Below are 20,934 nucleotides of genomic sequence, written 5' to 3'. Positions count from 1 at the left end.
CCCCTATTCCCACCGGAAATGGGGAAAGCCACCCAGGGCTTCTCACTCCTCCCCTCCTCCCCTGCCTGCTCTCCAACGGAGTGGGGCAGCCTTGTCAATTGCTGTGAAATTGACAAAACCGCCAACAGCTGATGTAAAGGATGCAGTATCTACACAGACACTGCATCACCCTAACTACACAGACATAAGCCTTATACATCTTGTGGAGGTGGTGTTATTAAGTTGGTGTAGTAGGGAACTTACATTGGCGGCAGGAAGGTTGTAGCTGTAGTGTAGACACTGACATAATTAGGTCAACATAAGCTGCCTCATGTCGACATAACTGTGTAGTGTAGACCAGCCCACAGTTGCTGTCAGGGTTCCCTCCCCATTCTGAACTCTGGGGTACAGATGTGGGCACCCACATGAAAGGCCCCCATAACTTATATTCCACCAGCTTAGGTTAAAAACTTCCCCAAGGCACAAATTCCATCAGGTTCTTAAAAGAAGAACTTTATTATATATACATTAAAAAAAAAAAGTAAAAGAAGCACCTCTGTAAAATCCGGATGGAAAGTAATTTTACAGGGTAATAAAAAGATTTAAAACACAGAGGAGTCCCCTTTAGGCTCAGCTTCAAAGTTACAAAACAAGAATAAACTTCCCTCTTGACATAGGGAAAATTCACACGCTAAAACAAAAGATAATCTAACGCATTTCCTTGCTATTACTTACAATTTCTGTAATTTTAGATGTATCATTTCAGTAGGAGCTGGATTACCTGCTTGGTCTCTCTCTTTGTCTCAAGAGCGAACACACGTGCAAGAGAATAAACAAAGCCTTCCCCCCCAGCTTTGAAAGTATCTTCTTTCCCCATTGCTCCTTCAGGTCAGGTGCCAACTAGGTTAATTGAACTGATTAACCCAGGTAAGTGATTCTGTACCTCTGTCCAAGAGGGATTTTATATTATTGCATACATAAAGGTTGTTATCCTTCCCTTTATATTTATGACAAGCCCCCCCCCCCCCCAACCACAGATGGTGCTGGACAGCCTGTTCCACACTGGCTGTGATTTCTTCCTGGAGCTCTAGGAGAAAACAGAGTTAATAAGACACATGCACCTTTAGATATACTACTGATTATATAAAAACTAACAGTTGCAACATGGGCCCACTGGATGCTAGTGCAAAGACTGATAATGGCACTACTAAGTGCCAAAAAATACCTGAAAAGTGCTACTTCTGTGTGGCAGCCAATAAAGCTGCTGCACACACCCCTGTTTTTCAGCAATTAAATATCTGTAAATGGAAGTTCTCCCTTTTCCCTACCCCATGTCTGAAGTGGCCAAAATATAGAAGTTTTTCAGCATGGTCCCTCCGCACAGCAGCTGTTTCACAGTCTGATAGCAGAGTCTACAGCCAGCTGCTTCAGTTTGCTCCTGTCACTGCCATAGGTTAATAGGAACAGAGGCTGGAGAAGGGCCTAGGCCAGCATAAAGCAGGAATAACAGGATTTTCTGCCAAAAGGGAGTGTGAGATAAGAACTTTAATGGGCAAGCAAACAAAGAATGAGTCCGAAGCCTGAGGCACTTCAGTGTGTTAGCAACAGACAAGCAGTCCTGGAACAAGTACAGCCCAGAGTCTCAGTTTGAAATGTTGTGTGGCCCACATGCCAAAAAAGTTTGGCTCTGTGTATATATGTGTGTATGTGTATCTATAGCCCCATACCAAATATGCAGTTGTGCTAATCATAGAATAAATTACAGAGCCATATGATAAACTGCACACACCTTTAACCATCTCACCTGCACTCTGCTAACTAATCCATCACTGCTTGGATTTATTCTAGCATTCCAAACCAAGGCTGCAATCCTGTAAACACTTATGTACATACAAAGAATCACATTTAAATCAAGTTTGGCTGCATATAGTTCCAGACCTGAGTGTAAGTGAGATCATGGTCTTTCCTCTTCCATTTATTATTAGCAGTGAACTTCTCCAGACTGTGATTTATTTCATGCAGTATAACAACTGCTCCAGTACTGGTGTTGATTCCCAGTTCACTGTAATTGTCTGTCTTGTAACATGGGTCATTTGGGGTATATGATTTGTTTGCTTTAAAGGAACCATCCTTTGATGTTCAGTCGAGGAAAAATACCTTAGAATCTAGTCTGATCCTCTTACCAGTGTACAACAAAATGTCAACTTTGCTGTTTCATGGAATTATCTCTGGTAGATTAGGGACATGCAAGAGAAAGTGGTTTAACAAACAACATTATAATATAAATTAGTATATAGAGCATTAGAATATAAAATATAGCTGTATAGTTGCAAAATAAGAATAATTATTAGTCCAGATTCTCATTGATGTAAATCTGCCCCATTGATTTCAGTTTGCCCTAACTGAAGATCAGGCCTGTTATTTCTGGAAGTTCATAACTATCATTGACTTGTTTTGCAGTCACTTACAGAGTTAGCTTACAAATATAAAATGATGGTGGGCTGTGTAATAGACTTCAAATTTTCATGAGCTGGGAATGATTGATGCCAGTGTTGCCCCATCCCGTGACTCCTTAACTCATGAAAATACCAGTGTTCTTATAGTAGCTACTGTCACTTACCTCTCATTGCTCATTCCAACCCTCCGCTACACATTCTCTCACTATCCCCTTCCATATACTGTACAGAGAGAACAAAATGAAAAGAGGGAGAAAGAGATGAGTGTAATTGTATAATGGAAAATAACATTCATAAGTCACGCAAACACTAAGCCCTACGTATAATGAATCTGTCCTTTAGGGACAATCTTTTCCATGTCATTGTCTGGTACTTATGTTGTTGTTCATCTAGCTAATTACCGCTTTGAAAGGTATAGTCCTGCTGTCATGCCTAGATTAGCAGCAAGTGTTTGGCCAGCTACTTTCTTGTCACAGTTGATAATTATTTAATGAGTTCTGTTCTTCCCTAGGAAAGAAAGATTGGTGTAGAATTGGACCTATTTTATCACAGTAGCATGGCTGCGCCTGTTGGCAGGTTTGACAGCAGCAGTGCTGGATTCCAGTAAAACAGGAGAAGAAGAATTTCAGTAAGTAGTTTCTGAAGCATTTGGGAGCAGTGGGGAAATTAATAGTGATTAGCAAATCTCAGTGGAAACAGGCTCATTACTATGTTTGCCACCAGTCTTTTCCTACAGCGGTAACCATGCTAGGGAAATGGGTGATGCTGGAAGGCAGGGCCGTCCTTAGGATTTATGGTGCCCTAGGCGGGATTATTAAACTGGTGCCCCTAGGTCTTGCTCTTAGCAACACAAACATAAGCTTACACTATTGGAAGACTTGCCACATGCATGTTATTATTAAAACCAGTTTAACTTAATGCTGATGGACTAGCACTAAAGAAGTAGCACTATAGAAAAAATTCTGATTTGACAGAATGAAATGCAAATAATATAATTTTTTTAATTTGTCAACATTTTATTGGAAATGTATATGAAGAGGTATTGAAACAAGGATTTGTTTTTAATTAAAAGCAATCTTTATGGCTTTTTTGGCTGCAAAATCAGTAATAATGTCATCGTATGACAAAGACAAAGTGATGTCTTGTTTGATTGCAAGAATAGCAAGACCAGTCAAGTGTTCCTGACTCCTTGTAGAGCGGAGATAGTTTTTAATGAGCTTTAGTTTTGAGAAACTCCATTCTCCTGATGCTACTGTTACAGGAATTGTCAGTAGAATACGAGTGGCAATGTACACATTAGGATAGATATCAACAAGTTTGCTGGTATGAATAAACTGTGCAATGTCCATCATCGATTTTGCATGTGGCAACATTGATGACAGTGTACTCAATTCTTCATACAGTTCAAGTCCATTTAAAATAAAACGATCGCTGTGCTTCAGGTGGCTCTCTAGGTCAGGGGTCCCCAACGCGGTGCCCGTGGGTGCCATGGCACCCGCAGGGGCCTCTCAGTGCACCTGCGTACTGGCTGGCGGACAAGCATCTGCCGAAATGCCACCAAAATTCGGTGGCATTTTGGTGGCGACGCCTTTGAATGACGACGCTTGCCGCCGACAAGCAGCGTCATCCAGAGGCGTCGCCGCTGAAATGCCGCCGAATTTCGGCAGCATTTCGGCGGATGCTCGTCCACCGCCACGGTCCTTCGTCTGGCCAGGGCCGGCTCCAGACCCCAGCGTGCCAAGCGCGTGCTTGGGGCGGCATGCCGCGGGGGGCACTCTGCCTGTCACCGGGAGGGTGGCAGGCGGCTCCGGTGGACCTCCCGCAGGCATGCCTGCGGAGGGTCCGCGGGTCCCACGGCTCCGGTGGACCTCCCGCAGGCATGCCTGCGGATGCTCCACCCGAGCCGCGGGACCAGTGGACTCTCCGCAGGCACGTCTGCAGGAGATCCACCGGAGCCACGGGACCGGCGACCGCCAGAGCGCCCCCCTGCAGCGTGCCGCTGTGCTTGGGGCGGCGAAATTCCTAGAGCCGCCCCTGCGTCTGGCACCCGCCAGATGAAAAAGGTTGGGGACCACTGCTCTAGGTTCTTGCACTTTGTCATTAGTTGCTCTTGTTTTCCTATTTTGTTGACTTTAGTCCTGCTCAGCCCGCCTACCAGCTGAATGAATGGAACCCCAGGCTGACAGCGGGTTGAGTGCCTCAGCCAGGGTCTCAGCCACCGGCCTGCTCAGCCCGCTGCTAGCCTGGGGTTCCTTGGGGGTCCCCAGGCCAGCAGAGGGTGCTGAGTGGGGCCGGCGGCCGGGACCATGGGTGACAATGGGGCAGCAGCCGGAACGCCGGAGCAGTGGCGGGCTGAGCCGCTCAGCCCACCGCCGCATGCCATCAAAAATCAGCTCGCTTGCCACCTTTGGCACATGTGCTGTAGGTTGCCGACCGCTGCTCTATACACTAGTAAGGAGATGAGCATATTACAGTTGTTGGAGGGCTCTATTTAGCAATAACAGGGCTATAGGAAAGTCAGTCAACATTTTTTGTTTCTCTGATGAAAACTGGCCCACTCCCTTTCTCATACCAAACTTGTCACAAATAATTCTCAACAACTTAATTTTCTGTTTTTGGCTAAGATATTGATTTTTTAAAAAAATATATTGAAATTGAATTCAGGATTGTTAGCAAGCATTTTTGGCAAACAAATTTGTTAAATGACAATCTAAATGGCAACACAGTACTGCTTTCATGCTTGGCTCACTCCCCAGCCTGCTGGTCCAACAGCTGCAGTAGAGGAGGAGATAGGTGGAAAACTGCAGGACCCCAAAATCCACCTCTTGGGGTGCAGAGCTGCAACAGCAGCAGCAAACCCTCAGATCTGATCACACGCCAATGGGCAACGAACCATGGTGAAGTTAGCACAGCATCTGATCTCAGGGATGGAGCACCCATGGAGCCACAGCAACTCATCCTGCCCTGTGCAGCTCCCCCCGGATGAGATGGATCACTGCCAGCCCGGGGGAAAGACGTGCTCCCCAGCTAGGGTGACCAGATGTCCTAATTTTATAGGGCCAGGCCCGATATTTGGGCCTTTGTCTTATATAGGTACCAATTACCCTCACCTAGGGTGACCAGACAGCAAGTGTGAAAAATCAGGACGGGGAGTGGGGGGTAATAGGAGCCTATATAAGAAAAAGGCCCAAAAATTGGGACTGTCCCTATAAAATCGGGACATCTGGTCACCCTACAGGTGAGTTCCTTCTCCCACCCCTTCCCAGAGACCCCAGCAGCCAATCCCCTCCCTCAGACTGTGCTGCATTCGGCTCTCTCTAGGACCCAGCAGCCCTGCTCTTACATGCTCCACTGCTTCCCATCTGACCGGGCTCCCAGCAGAGCGGTGCCCCCAGATCTAGTGGTGCCCTAGGCGGCTGCCTGTTCTGCCTATGGCTAAGGACGGCCCTGCTGGAAGGTCCTTCTTAGCTAAAAGAAAAGCCAGCATAAGAAAGCACTGCGTGTTACTAAGCCGGGAGGCCTGACTTCCAATCTCCAGATTATCTTTGTCATGCTGGGGGCCCCTGAAGTAGCACTGTCTGTTTTTGATGCTCGGAGTAAGTCAGCGCAACCTCTATTGGAAGATACAAGAATGGCATCAACAGGACCTTATGGGTGCCCCCTTTATGGAAGAGTGTCACTTCTTCTGTAACTGAACAGGTGCACGCTAGCTAGGCCTAATCAGGGGTGGGGGTATAACCTGGGGTCAGGAGAGCCCAGATCCTTAAGGGTATTTAGAGTCCTAACATCCATTGATTTCAATGAATGTGAGGCATAGGATCCATGAAGGGACTCAGGTGATGCAACACTGAGCATGATGGTGCCTAATTTTTAGGCCCCTAGATAATCACAGAAACAACATTGTGATCCACAAAGCTTGAGTTAGGTGCCTAAGCTCCCTATACACTGAATGGGGAGAGACGGGCACCTAAGAATGGGATCCACAAAAGCCAGCATATTAGCCTCCCAATTCAGTTACCCAATGGGAGATGCCAAGCCCTCTCTGAGGTAGGCATTTATGTCAGCTTAGCGATCCACCAAGGGGAACCTACCACCTGTAGTCAGACAGCTTAGGCACCTAAGATGCTCTTTGAGGGAATGAGCAAGGTGCCTGTCTGCTCCACACAAAATGGAGGGGGGTGGGGAAAGTGGCTTATGATTTTTAGCCCAGTGGTTAGAACACTCCCCTGCAACATGGGAGATGCAGGTTCATTTCACCCTTCTTTACCACAAGGGGATAGAGGATTTGAACAAGGGCCTTCTTCCTTGCTAGAGGCTGATATAACCACTGAGCTATAAGGTATTCTGATATGGGACACCCTCAGTCTCTTCTATTGAAGCTGTTGTGCTCTGGATAGCTAAAGAAAGAGTGGCTGGAAAAGAGACTCAGGGTTTTCCACCTCCCCGGTGGATGCCCTGTAGTTAGAACACTCTCCAGAGAGGTGGCAAATCCTGTCTTCCCCATTATCAGAAAGAGGGTAATTGAACCCTAACCACCTGGCTAAAAGTTACAACCTGGCACCTCTTTCTTCAGCTGGTTTTAGAGTGGGATCTGATGTATGGACTCTGAGCACACCTATCTGATGTAGGCAAGCAATTTAGATGGCCGAACACCTGTTTTCCCCTGGTTCGTGAAGTAATTTGAGGCTTAGGCATCCAGATGCCTAGAGTGAGGCAGCAGTGCACATGCCCAGAGGCAGGAAGATAGATTCATAGGGAACTTTTACTCTGAAAAAGGCACCTACAAGGTTTGGCGGGAGTTTTGTGGGTCACAATGGAGCCAAAACTGAGATTTAGACTCCTAAGCCTGAGATTTAGGCACCTAAATCTGTGGTTTAGGCACCTAAGTACCATCATGGATCCCACCCTAGGAGCCCAAATACCTTTGAGGATCTGCGCCAAGATAATTAGGCTTGGGAGCCAGGAAGGGGGGGTGGGCTAATCGGCCCAACCTGAGACACGTGGAGCAAGAGGTAGTTTTCCAGGGAGGGGCTTAAAAGAAGAGCCATGCTCAGTGCTGGGAGTCTGAAAAGGGCTGAAGGCTAGGTGCGTAGTGGAGGAGCTAGTCTGCCGATGTTTCTGAACTGGAGAGCCAGTGTTGGGAGGCTGAAAAGGGCTGAGCCATTGGACTGTATTTTGGGATTTTTATGAACTATGTGCACTGTGTGTGGGGGACTGTATTTGGGGCTTTCAAGGACTACTTTGCACTGTGTGGGACAATAAACTGGCCTCAGTTAGGGATAATATTGGACAGAGGAGAATGTATGATGGAATTTTTAAGGAGTTTTTGAGGGACACTGAGGCAGTAATCCCAACATTACCATGCCCATCCACAAGGGGGTGCTTGAAGGTGAGGGGAAATTATGACATGGTGCTTCCTCTAGATCACTTGGCTGGAAGAATCTTGCATGTGTTTGCAGGGATGAAAGATAGCTAAAGAGAGTGACTAATATTTTTTTACCCTCCTTGTTGGCTAGAAATAGTGGGCCAAAATAAAAGTTCATGTAAGATGGTGCAACCTCACAGTGTTTGTGACTGAGTTAGAACCACCTAGATGATGGTTGATGCATGGGTAGGGAAGCACCAAACTGGAAGTGAATTACATTGTAGAGGCCTTTTGATAATTGTTCCCAGCTATTTCCTAGAGCTAGCTGGAAATGTTCTGATGGAATATTTTTCTGACAGAAAATTGCAATTCATCAAAACTGAAATGTTTCATGGAAAAGTGTCCTTTGCAGCAAAATTTTATTTTGGAAAAGAAAGTGTTTTGCTAAGGTCAAAATGTTCTGTTTCAACATTTTGGGAATGAAGTATCAGGGGGTAGTCGCATAAGTCTGTATCCGCAAAAACAACAAGGAGTCCAGAGGAACATTAAAGACTAACAGATTTATTTGGGCATAAGCTTTCGTAGGTAAAACACCACTTCTTCAGATGCATGGAGTGAAAATTACAGATACAGGCATTATATAATGACACATGAAGAGAAGGGAGTTACCTCACAAGTGGAGAACCAGTGTTGACAGGGCCAATTCGATCAGGGTGGATGTAGTCTTAAAACTACAATACCCACCTGGGAAAGTGGGGAAACAGATTCACAGAGTGAGACGGGTACCCAGAAATCACCTACTACAGGACAGGCCCAACAAGGAAAATAACAGAACACCACTGACCATCACGTACAGCCCCCAGCTAAAACCTCTCCAGCACATTATCAACGATCTACAAGCTATCCTGGAAAACTATCCCTCACTCTCACAGACCTTGGGAGGCAGGCCAGTCCTTGCTTACAGACAGCCTCACAACCTGAAGCAAATACTCACCATCAACTACACACCACACCACAGAAACACTAACCCAGGAACCAATCCCTGTAGCAAACCTCGTTGCCTACTTAGTCCCCATATCTACTCTAGCGACACCATCACAGGACCCAACCACATTAGCCACACCATCAGAGGCTCATTCACCTGCACGTCTACTAATGTTATATATGCCATCATGTGCCAGCAATGCCCCTCTGCCATGTACATTGGCCAAACTGGACAGTCCCTACGTAAAAGAATAAATGGACACAAATCGGACATCAGGAATGATAACATACAAAAGCCAGTAGGAGAACACTTCAATCTTCCTGGACATTCTATAACAGATTTAAAAGTAGCTAGCTATACTTGAACAAAAAAACTTCAGAAACAGAATTCAAAGAGAAACAGTAGAACTAAAATTCATTTGCAAATTTAATACCATTAATTTGGGCTTGAATAGGGACTGGGAGTGGCTGGCTCATTACAAAAGCAGCTTTGCCTCGCCTGGAATTGGCACCTCTTCATCTATTATTGGGAGTGGACCACATCCACCCTGATTGAATTGGCCCTGTTAACATTGGTTCTCCACTTGTGAGGTAACTCGCTTCTCTTCATGTGTCATTATGTAATGCCTGCATCTGTAATTTTCATTCCATGCATCTGAAAAAGTGGTTTTTTACCCATGAAAGCTTATGCCCAAATAAATCTGTTAGTCTCTAAAGTACCATCGGACTCCTTGTTGATTTTGGGAATGGAAAGTTTTGGCAGGTTTTGTGTTGAAATTTTTTACATTTTATGTATTTTTTTTAATTTAAAAAAGTCAATATCTAAACAAAATGTTTTGGTCAAACCAAAATATTTTTTCCAGAATTTTATTTGGCAGGAAATTTCAGAATGTTTTGGTTTTGCTCCTCTTTAGAAAGGAAAACTTATGAAACTCTCAGAATTTTCCACAAATCAGAAAATCTGTTTTCTGCCCAGCTTTACTATTTCCGTAATTTCCAGCTTTTCTTTTTTTCTTGTACAATCTCCTAACTTTTCTTTCTGAAGCTTTTAAATCCTTCTAATCCTAATATTGAACTCTAGGTTATTAATCTGTTCTCCGTAGGTATCTCTAAAGTACTTGACCTACTTGTGTATATATCGATACACTGCTAGGTTTGTCTGCCACTCTGAGGCCTTGTTTACACTGAGAGATTCCCATTGACTCTGCTGGGCTTTAGCTCATGCTCTAAGTATTCAATAGAATTATTTGTTACTGTACATGGGTCTTATTATCAGTTCTGTAAAAATGTAACTTGACATGATAAAAGTATTTCAGCTTTAAAATGAAGAATGTAAGATTTCATAAACTCACAAACTGAAAGGGAATTAAAATAAATGTTCAAGTAATCCTCTAGGGAAATTAGTTGTGGATTAAATGATGTTCCCGCCAGGAGACATGGAATTCTTACTAAGAACTGAATGACATTCTCTGTGAGGTACTGTACTAAGCACTGTTCCTAGAAAATATAAATGAAAAAATTTATATAATTTAACATTCATTATTTTGGCTAGATTAACATAGGTAAACATTCACTGAAGTGCTGAAACCCGTAAAGTCAAAGTACAAACATATTTCTTTCAATATGGACATCAGGGTCTATTTTATTTTTAAAGTGTAGAGTAGTAACACGAGTATTTCCTACTTATGTAAATGGACGTGACTAAATTTTCCATGCACCCAACAGTCTGGGAGCCTAATGTAGTAAAATCTTATTCCATTGGCAAGTTAGTGAGAGAAAGATGAGGGGTGTCATTTGATTCAGAAAAATCTACAGATTCATAATTTCTGTGTTGTCAGCCTCTGCAGCATAGCAGCGGGGACTTGCTGCCCCAGCCTCCCAGTTCCAGGTCCTCTAGTTGGTGGAAATTTTGATACTATAATGTCATCAGAAATGGGTCAAGTTGGGTATTATTCAAAAGCCCTTTCTCACCTGAACACAATGGTACCAAACATGATGAACCTAGAACAATGATGTAGATATACATTCAAGAAAATATTTAAAAATCAAGTTTTTTTAAATTATTCTTTAAACAAGGATGCATTGCTTACATAAAAAGACATTGATTTTTGGTAACCCTATAGGGAAGTTAGCCTTGACATGTAGGACTGAAAAAAATTTATTTATCAGTCATCATCAGTATCATCTCCATCTAGAGTGCCACTGCTAGCCACATTGTCACGTTGATCCTTGTCCACGCTGCACTCACATATCTCCGTACAAGACAGGCTGCCAGCCAAACATTTGCAAGGTGGTGAGCATCTGGTCTTTGCACATGAGCATTTGATTAGCTGAAGGATTGATTCAGGAGTGCATGGTATTTCACACATAACTGGTGTGATCAGTCTATCCCTCAAGGCCCCTCCAAGCCCGATAGGGATGATAGTTTTGCGTGTGCTCGATCATTTCGGAGCCATTCCATTGCTTGATAATTTGCTCTCTTGATAGCAGGTATAAATGCACCCATTGGTGGTGGCAATTTTTCTCTGCTTGTCTGCTTCTTGGAAAACGTCCACCAACATAGCTCTGAAAGTGTCATAATGTTGGTCTTCAAATGGTAAACATGGCATATGAATGCCTCCAGTGCATTTATGACCTCATCTGTGACTCTCTCAGCCATTTCAAGCACCTTCAGAGTGATGAGGGAGTCTTTGGAGGTTAAATCAAATGCCTTTCAGTAAGATAATTTGGTCTTTCCAGCCAACTTGCCAGTAGCGTCACATCCAGAAAAGGCATGGAAACCTGGCAGGGTAGCAACTTTTAATGGTCTGCGTGATAGTAATAACCCAATTTCCTTTTCAAAATTCTTCCCATATGTCAGGGAGGTACCAGGCAATCATCGCAGAATAGTTAGTTAAATCTAAAGCAAAAAGGTATTTCACAAAGTCTTCTAGTGCTGCAAGGTGCAGATTCCAATTACCAGTCCTAACAGAGCAAATAAAGAGCAGCAAAGACTCAAATATCTTCCTGTATTGCCACATCATCCTGAAAGTTGGCAGTGTCACTGATTCAACCTCACTGAATTGCTTGATCTGTCCTGTGAAATTGCATCTCTTCATTGTGTGCAGTAGGTCATTGAGAAAGACTATACACTAGAGGTGTGGAACTGGTCTCGCAAGAGACTAAATTGTTTTCAGTTAGGGTTGATATACCAATTTCTGTGTATCTTTTTCCTATGCTAACTAACCTGACAGATTACCACCCTGTATAGATTTATTTAAGGGATTTTGTGCAAAACCATGTTTAAAATGTTCTCTTTTGTTGGTGACTCTGCCTTAGCAATATAATGCGCTCGGATTTTTCTCATACATGGGTATTGGGACAGACCCCTGGCTTTGCTATGGATGCTCTGTGCCACCCCAGTGGGGAACAGCTATAATGCTTGTGTAATTGGCATATTCCCCACTTGAGCTGTACTCATTGCAGCAAGGATAAAACACAGGACAGGGGCCATTCATTCAAGAAATGGTCATGAAACAAAACCCTAAATCCAAATATCCTCTGACTTTGGGTAGTTCAAATCTGGATTTGGATCTGATATTTGAAGCCAATTTCAAATCCATACAAATCTCCATGATAATATGCTACTAGTGAGTGTCTCTCCATCCTCCTACCATGTGTATATGTACACAGTCCTCTTCTAGAGGAGTGTCAGTAGATGGGTATACAGTATGTGGGCAACAATTATCTGTGTGCTAATTATATTGTATTATAAATATTTCTGCCCATTATAATTGGTTTGCTTGTGTTAGATACGGGTGTCAACAAAAACCCCAGATCCAAACATCCATAAACTTTGGGGTGTTTGAAATCCAGATGCACATTTGCATGTGGACTTTGGAACTGCTCCCATCTCTAGCACTTTACAGAATATGGCCTAAGATTAGTTCATCAGTGCGCACTGTAGGTCTCATAGCTGCAGGGTACAGCTCTACTGCATAATCTGCAACTGTCCATGGATGTGATAGATGGGGTTCACAAGCTGTCAGAATGAACGTTTTATCTATCTCCATCAATGCAAGACATTCAAGATAGTATGTTTCCTGGCCATTTAATTTCAGTGGAAGTTCTGCACAAAGAACAAGTGCAGGACGATAATGAGCAATAGGTAATTGTTCTGTGGATAAAATAATCCATGGTGCAAACACAGGGTAATTTCATACTTGCATTTGAGATGTTCCTGAATTTAACTAAACAAACATTGGTGAGGTTTTAAAGCAGTGAACATTTAGTCACTTGACAGGGTGATACAGAAATCAACATCTTGTGATCAACAGGAAAAGAAAAGAAATGAAGAACTCTCTCACTGTTCTGATGTCATCTCCCATTGCAATTGTTGTTTATGGTAGCAAGACCATAAATCTCAATGCTCAGCATTGTCTCATTCTGAGATCAAGGTCCTTGTTGCTGATTGATTCATGCATTTTTCATGCGCCTGGCTAATATGCTTTAAATGGAACAGACACTTAGGAATGGAAACTGGAGCTATTCTCCTCCCATCCCCCAGGAGGATTTAGCATATAAATTGCACAATTTTTCAGACCCTAGAAAATACCATAAAGATGAATTTTATTCATCTCAAAATGCTAAAATTAATTTTTCTCTCAATGAGCCCAGTCCTGAAAGGTGTTGAGTACTCTCAACTCTTAGGGCTTGAAAGTGATACCCTTCCTCACTAACTTACTCCTTGAGTTATCCCATTGAAATCAGTGGGACCACTTGAGTAGTAAGGTACCACTCAACCTGGGTGAGAGTATTGCACTCTAGCCTTTAGTAAAGTCTGTAGGAGCTGAAGGTGTTTCTTACCAGAATTGGTCAATCATCCATATTTTTCTTTTTTTATGGATACATTTTAATCATTTTATATTCTTTAGCTGATCATACAGTACATGGAAGTGTACCAAATAATGGGGGCCTGATTTGCTATATCATATGAAGTTATTTACACCATAAACTAATTACATGACATTAGATTAGAGCTGGTTGAAAATTTCAAATGAAATATTTTGGTAGAAAATATACCTTTTTTTCCAAAATTGAACATTTCATTTTTCACTAAAGTGTGCCTGTGATGGGGTGGACTAGGTCTGGAGGCCTCAGGGTCCTACCACACCCCATCCCAGAGAGGAGCAGAAGAGACTTCCTCCAAGCGTTCTAGAGTTGTTGTGGGGAAGCAGCTAATGAGGGAAGCTGCAGGGAACAGGCAATCAGGGCCCTGCAGACTCACATAAAAGGAGTTGCAGGGCCAGAGTCAGCCAGTTGCTGCCTGGAGCTGGAGGAGAAAAAACCTGTGTTTCTGGCTGGCTGAAAGAGCTGCCACACCATGGACAGCTCAGTTCTGGCAGGGGCTGGGGTAGCAAGAGAGAGCGTCTGGATGGCTGCTGGGACTAAGCCCAAGACAGTCTGCTGACAGGGTCTGGAGGAGCAAAGAAAGGGCTCCTGGTTGGCTGCTGGGACTGAGTAAGGGCTGACCCTAGGGAGGGCCACAGGAAGACAGTGTCTCCAGGGAGGAAGCCCTAGGTGCATAGCATTATACCAGGGCCAGGACAAGTTAAAGACTCTACACCCTGGAAGGGGTTTGTTCTGTTTCACATATAGACTGTGTAGACTTGGCCAGAGGGCTGAGTCACAGAAAACCTGCCTGAGAAACCACTGAGAGGGGTCCCCACAAACTGAGAGAGTGCAGGCACACATCCTCGACCCGGGGTGCTTGTGAGAGGTGAGTGCCACCCCATTATAGTGCCTTTTTGATATTTTTATTTGTTAATCAAAAACATCGTCAAAACTTCCGTTTATCAAACCCCCTGTAAAGTAGCAGCACCTAGAGGCTTTAACTGAGATGATGTTAGGCACTGTGCAAACACAGAGTAAGAGACAAAGAACTCACCATCTAAGCAGAAAAGACTTTTTATAGCTCAGGTGCAGAGAGATTAAGCAACTTGCCCAGTATCCCACAGGAAACTGTGGCAGAGTTGAGCACTGAGTCCGAATCTATTGCTTTAAGGAATTTGACTAATGACTGCTTGACGGGTCAGGATTTGGCCCTACAGAAGCATATAATCTATTATCAAAATGCACATTGTATTTTAGAGTACATTACTGGTCATTCAGTCAGATGAAGAATTTTGCAACAACGCTTGATTTTTGTGTGTCCTGTGGTGCAATTCAAAATCATTCTAGAAAACTGTAACTCCTTCTGGTTGATCAGAAGAAACTTCCATTTATATTCTTGGATTTGCTTGTGTTACCATGGTGTGCTTCCCCTGCAAAAATAGGCAGGCATAAACAAACCCTTCTATAAATAGTTGATAAATTACAGCACCGAGTGCTGCGTGTGCAGTACTGGGAAAATCAATGACATCGTGCCGATTGGTCCCTGGGTTGCCTGCAGCTGCTGAATAATGTTTCTTGCAGATGGAGGATTTCATCATTCAACTTTTTGCAGAAACAACTGCCATTTCCCAGTCAAGGGGAGATGATTGTTTCAGGTAACACATAGGTTTCAGCCAACTGTGTTGAGGAAATAGATTCTGTGTGTCTATCTAGCTATTTAGCGTATCCCAGATTACATACATGCCTTTTCATAATTCATAACTATGCCTGCCTGCCTAAATAGTACATAGCTATGGGCCAGACTGCGGCCTATCTTGTATGCCCGTGCAAGGGAGTAAGGGACTATAAATCATCCCTTTACTCCTCTGTATTACTCACCCATACTGTGGGTAGCTGTGCAGAGGGGACAATAGCCACCACAGAGCTACTTACATGACCTCCCACCCCCATACACGAGGGCGGGAGGAGGCAGGGAATGTGTGGAGACTTGGCCGTGCATTAACAATATGCTGGTCAGTATGGCTTTACTGGTGCAATAGATGACTGCAGAGCTAGCTGGGTACATCCCCTCTGCAGCACAGGAAAACTGACTCAAATTCACAATCGGCTGATAGAGAACACTGCAGACCTTGTCCTGCGACATCTTTGAAATGTACATATCAACAGTTTCTTGCAATGCTGTTAAGAACAGAAACTTACAGGGCTGTGGAGTTCTTACTCTGTTTTTACTCAGCCCTTACTGAGGTGAATGCCAGTTGATCTCAGAATTTGGCTAGTACTGTATCAAAAATGTAAGACCACTCTTCTCCATTGATCCTGCTTCAACCCTGCCAAATTTTGTTGCTTGTTAGTGATTTGAGCTTTTTTTTTTTTCTTGAAAAGAGCTCACTATATAATAACATCAGGACTTCTTGGGCATGGCCTTTGAAATAGGTCCCTGAGACACCGAGGCAGCCTTTTTACTCAGCATGATTTGACAGTATTATATACTAGCCCATAAAACAAATCCAAGAAAATTGCTCAGATTGCACCTTAGAATAGGCTGGATCTAAAGGGTAAAATTGAAGGGCAATAAGATTGAAACAGAAAATCTAACAGAAAACTTCCATTCTTTCAGTGATGCCCAACATTTTTTCCTGTGCGCACAAGGAAGTCACAGATTTTTAAAGCTATGTGACAATGGATGGTGTGATCCTAGCTTCCAGCATCCATTCTAAATAGCCAGTTGGCATTTATGTTTCTGGAGGGATCCCAAATCCCTTTCCATTTCAATCCGTTAATATTTCATGCCTCATGTTGCACTTGCAGATCAGCATTCAAAATAACACTTTTGGACTTCAGTGGGAACTGCATGCATCCCTCTTTCTGTCTGGAAAAATGAGACTATGAGAAGTGAAAACAGTTGAGACAAGTTTCTATTAGTGTTAATTTAGGCATCAAAAGAAATGGCTGACAACACAAAGAAAGTAGCAGTGAAAGATCTAAATTGTATGAATAGAGAATAATAAGGTAAAATTAAAGTGTTATAAAATGCACAGGGTTTGGTGCCTCTAGAGAACAATGCTACAGTTCCTCCTGCCAGTTGTCAGCAAACATCTCACTAATAAGAGGAGTGAAAATGTGATATGAAGGGAGCAGGAGAGAATAACTGATTGTTTGGGGTTATGGCTCAATGTAACTTGGATTTAAGGGGGAAAACTATGACTGATATTTAAACTGAACTGAATCAGGTTGCTGAGAATTAATATACTGAGAGAATGATGGATGGACTGCAGTGTGATACAAGGAAATTGCACTCAGAGTTGTCAAATGAGGTAGATGCATCTCCATACATTAAAGGAAAAGTAGCAGCAAAACAAGGAAAATTGTCACTTGAACAGAGTTCTTATAGACTGTGCTGGGTTTTCCATGTGGAAACAGGAGTGAGATGATCGGGCCTGCTTCCTGCTGAGCCGCAGAGGTGATTTCCTGCTTTGTCAGAGCACTGCATGTGACATGGAGATGTGCTGGTGTGTTGGGAGAGATTGTTACTGAGATGGATACTGGAAAAGGCATTAAAATCTTCTGGAAACAGAGGATAAAATTGGTAAGAATAGAGCTTTAAAGGAAAACTATTTTAAAAAAATCTTTTTAAGAGGGGAGTTGGGAGGTACGATTTGCTAAACTCAACTTCATATATACATCTTTAATTTAGTCTGCGGATTGTTACTGCACACTGAGAGAAGCTTCATGTTTTTCCCAGCCCCAGTTCAGCAAAGCATTTAAGCACATGTTTAAGTTGACCTCTATTCAACAAAGCAATTAAAAATGTGCTTAAATTCTATAAGCACACACCTACATTTAAGCTGAATAGAGATGGACTGCAGGATCAGAACCAAAGAGCGTAATTCAAAGCCACTGAAGTTAGTGGAAAGACCTGCATTGATTCCAATGGGATTTGGATCAGCCATTAAAAGAACAGGCCTTACCAGCAACTGCGCTAATAAATATGTCAACAATGGTGACCCACAATAACAAATCAGTTTGTGTGTATGCACATGCTTGGTTTCAAGCTTTCAAGGGCTTATTGCCAATAGCAAGGGAACAAATATTTGAATTATTGTTTAATGTTGGGGGAATCTGCTTTGTTCTTTTATTCCTGTTCTTGGTTCTATTCAGATTGGTTGTGTTTTGGAGGTATCATTTGTTAATGCACTGGAGGTCTTGGGTATGGGAGCTCAAAAAATTAACTATTACTATAATCAATAATAATATGAAAAAACAATTAGAAGTGTCCTTTAAACTTCATGTAATTTCCATATTGATTTTCACCTTTGCTTTTCACTTAATTTTCCAGTCTTCTGCTCTTGAGGTTTTACACTCAATGAAACATCTTAACATGGACCACTGTTTGGACTACCTTCCTCATCTGAATTGACCTTTTTTCACTTTTAGTATCACACACATTGCTGGATGACCCCTATCACCTTTGGCCACATTTCCCATTTTCCCTTTTCTCATCCCATCCATTGTTTGACACTGTTAAATTTCTCCCAGAGCTTCCTGACTTCAGGGCCACCCAGAGGATTCTGGGGGTCTGGGGTCTTCGGCAGCGGGGGGCCCTTCCATTCTGGGACCCGCTGCCGAAGTGCCCCGAAGACCCGCGGCGGGGGCCCCCCTCTGCCGAATTACCGCCGAAGCGGGACCTGCCGCCGAAGTGCAGCCCGGTCTTCGGCGGTAATTCGGCGGCGGGGGGCCCCTGCCGCGGGTCTTCAGGGTACTTCGCCGGCGGGTCCCGGAACGGAAGGGCCCCCCGCTGCCGAATTACCGCCGAAGACCGAGCTGAACTTTGGCGGTGGGTCCTGCTTCGGCGGTAATTTGCCAGTGGGGGGTCCTTCTGCCCCGGAGTGGAAGGACCCCCCGCCGGCGAAGACCGGGAGCGGAAGAAGCTCCTGGGCCTGGCCCCGCAAGAGTTTTCCGGGCCCCTCGGAGCGAGTGAAGGACCCCGCTCCAGGGGCCCCAAAAAACTCTCGTGGGGGCCCCTGTGGGGCCCGGGGCCTGGGGCAAATTGCCCCTCTTGTGTCCCCCCCCGGGCGGCCCTGCCTGACTTCTAAAAATTTCATTGCTGAATTTTAACATCCTTACTCTTACCCCTTTTGACTCTCGTCATTGGTTCAGGCATGAACTAAATATGCCAGAGTTGAGCTACCACAACACAATTGGACAACCTTCTGGGAAGAGCTGGGTAGAAGACTTCAGTCTTACTTCACTTTTTTAGGAGCTTGAATCTCCCGCAGGCATTCCTTTCAAGCAGAAATTTTCCATGCTTGTTTTCAGCCCAGAGGTGAATTGTTTGAGTGAAACTGGCTGAGCTATTTTGGAGATATTTGAGTGTGACAAAAATATTTCCCCATGTGTGCCAGTCATGCTGGGATAATTTCAAAGTGATTGAAGCTAGAAGCCTCAAATATGGGGCCTAATACTGCCCATCTCATTCACACAGATTGTGTCATAGAAATCAATGGGATTGAGTTGTTGCTATTTGAGACTTGAAAATCAAATCCAATTTGAAGAGAATAGGTTCAACAATTTTAAACTTTTAGAGTTAAATCCTGAAGTCCTTCCTCAGACTTTTACCCAGGGCTAGACTGTGGCAGTCCCTGGTATAAATTGCTATGGATGGGTGCAAAGATCTTCCTTCAGCCCTTTCACAAGCACCAGCCACAATCACAGTTCCTGCATTCTCCCTTCCTTTGCTGTCTTCGAGTATGTCTACGCTTCAGTCATGGGGCGCTAATGCAGCTTGTGTAGAGATACCCAAACTAGTTTTAATCTAGCTAGCTCAGGTATGGAGCAGCAGATCCATGGCAGCAAGGGTTCAGAGTAGACTAGCCACCTGAGCAATTATCCAGGCCCCCAGGCAGCCTGCCTCCAAGATGGCTAGATTAAAGCTAGCTCAGGTATGTCTACATGAGCTACAATCACGCCCTATAGAGATACCCTAAGGGCACATCTACTCTGCAATAAAAGACCCACAGCATGGCCACGGCTCAGGCTGAGGGGCTAAAAATGCTGTGTAGACATTTGGGCTCAAGGCTGGAGCCTGGGCTCTGAGTCCCCACAAAGGGGGTGGGTCTCAGAGCCCGGTTTCCAGCCTGAGCCCAAACGTTTGCATTGTTATTTTTAGCTCCGCAGCCAAGCCCCGTGAGTGACCTGGGCTCTGAGACTCGGCGCCGCAGGTTTATTGTAGTGTAGAGGTACCCTTACTGACTCCCAGGAGGCTAGCCACCCCGAAGTGGACAGGGAGGAGACTTCTGGCCCTTTGCCACACAAAGAATACATTCTTGCATTCTGGGGAACTCTAGGAGGCATTGTGCATGCAGGCATCCACTTCAGAATGATCCCCACCAGAGGTTATCAAAGGGGATAGAGCCCTAGACTTCCAGCATCAAAAGCACAGGCCTCTCCCACTTGAGCTAGAGAAATAACACTGATAGGGGTAGTAATAGCAAGTGTTCTCCTGCGGGTGGGCCACCCATGCCAGTGCGTTTACATATGAATAAAGTGGTTAGAAGTGAGGTGCCGAAAGCCCTGATAGTGGGCTTGAAATCTTTTTTAAGATATGTGCATTAGACTAGGGATCTGATTCACCACCATGTTATATCACATTTACTCCTGGACAAGTCTACTGAAATTAATGGAGTTCCACTGACGTGAAACCAGCAGAGAAGCAAGCCATAATGCTGGAGTGGACAGAACATACATGACTGGGAAATGGCACACACGAAACTTTAAAGCTTTGTTTCCATTCTAAAAAATTCCTTAATTGCTTATTAGTCAGGTGCCATTCTTCACTAAGCACTGGAAATAAAATAAATCATAATGTCAATGTTACCTGTGGCACCAAGTGAGATAAACAGATTTTTTTTTCCAATGGGCTACAAAGGAGAGTTAAAAAAAAAAAAAAAGTAAAACACTGGCTCTTTTGTGCATGTTGACCTGCCTGCCTCCAGGATGTCTCTGCTCAGAGGTTCACTTTAAAGTTCAGCTGCAGGCATCAGGCCACTGGAATTTGTTCTACTTTGCTGGATGCCTGTAGAGCTCAGTACAGACACAGACAGTTCAAAGCTCAGTTGTGAGGCTTTCATTCAAAATTCCTCACAACAGCATAGTAACTTTCCATATGCCTGTCAACACTTGCACGTGTTCAGTTTCCTCAGTGATGGGGAGAGGCGTTTACCCAGAAGAGAGGGAAACATGGCACTAACTTTTCCTGCCTCTCTCCAGCCCTGCTAGTGA

The 20,934-nt window shown here is 44.0% G+C and overlaps 1 protein-coding gene and 1 long non-coding RNA gene across 2 annotated transcripts in view; one reads left to right on the top strand and one right to left on the bottom strand.

Annotated features, from left to right (window-relative positions):
• SMYD2 (SET and MYND domain containing 2) overlaps window positions 1-2,628 on the bottom strand; it is a 65,308-nt gene extending 62,680 nt beyond the window's left edge. The window contains exon 1 of the mRNA XM_045009982.1: window positions 2,600-2,628. Within this exon, the coding sequence (XP_044865917.1) occupies window positions 2,600-2,613 (14 nt within the window). The 5' untranslated portion in view covers window positions 2,614-2,628. The remainder of the gene's footprint in view (window positions 1-2,599) is intronic.
• A 333-nt stretch (window positions 2,629-2,961) lies between these two features.
• On the top strand, window positions 2,962-18,182 carry LOC123366472. Its single transcript, XR_006578101.1, has 3 exons — window positions 2,962-3,063; window positions 17,077-17,242; window positions 17,993-18,182. It is a non-coding gene; the product is annotated as an uncharacterized LOC123366472 (long non-coding RNA).
• The last annotated feature ends 2,752 nt before the right edge of the window (window positions 18,183-20,934 follow it).

Source organism: Mauremys mutica, chromosome 3 (assembly GCF_020497125.1).
Source record: "Mauremys mutica isolate MM-2020 ecotype Southern chromosome 3, ASM2049712v1, whole genome shotgun sequence".
Classification (NCBI taxonomy): Eukaryota; Metazoa; Chordata; order Testudines; family Geoemydidae; genus Mauremys; species Mauremys mutica.
The sequence above is the reverse complement of the archived record's forward strand: the minus strand, read 5'-3'. Positions and strand labels throughout refer to the sequence as shown.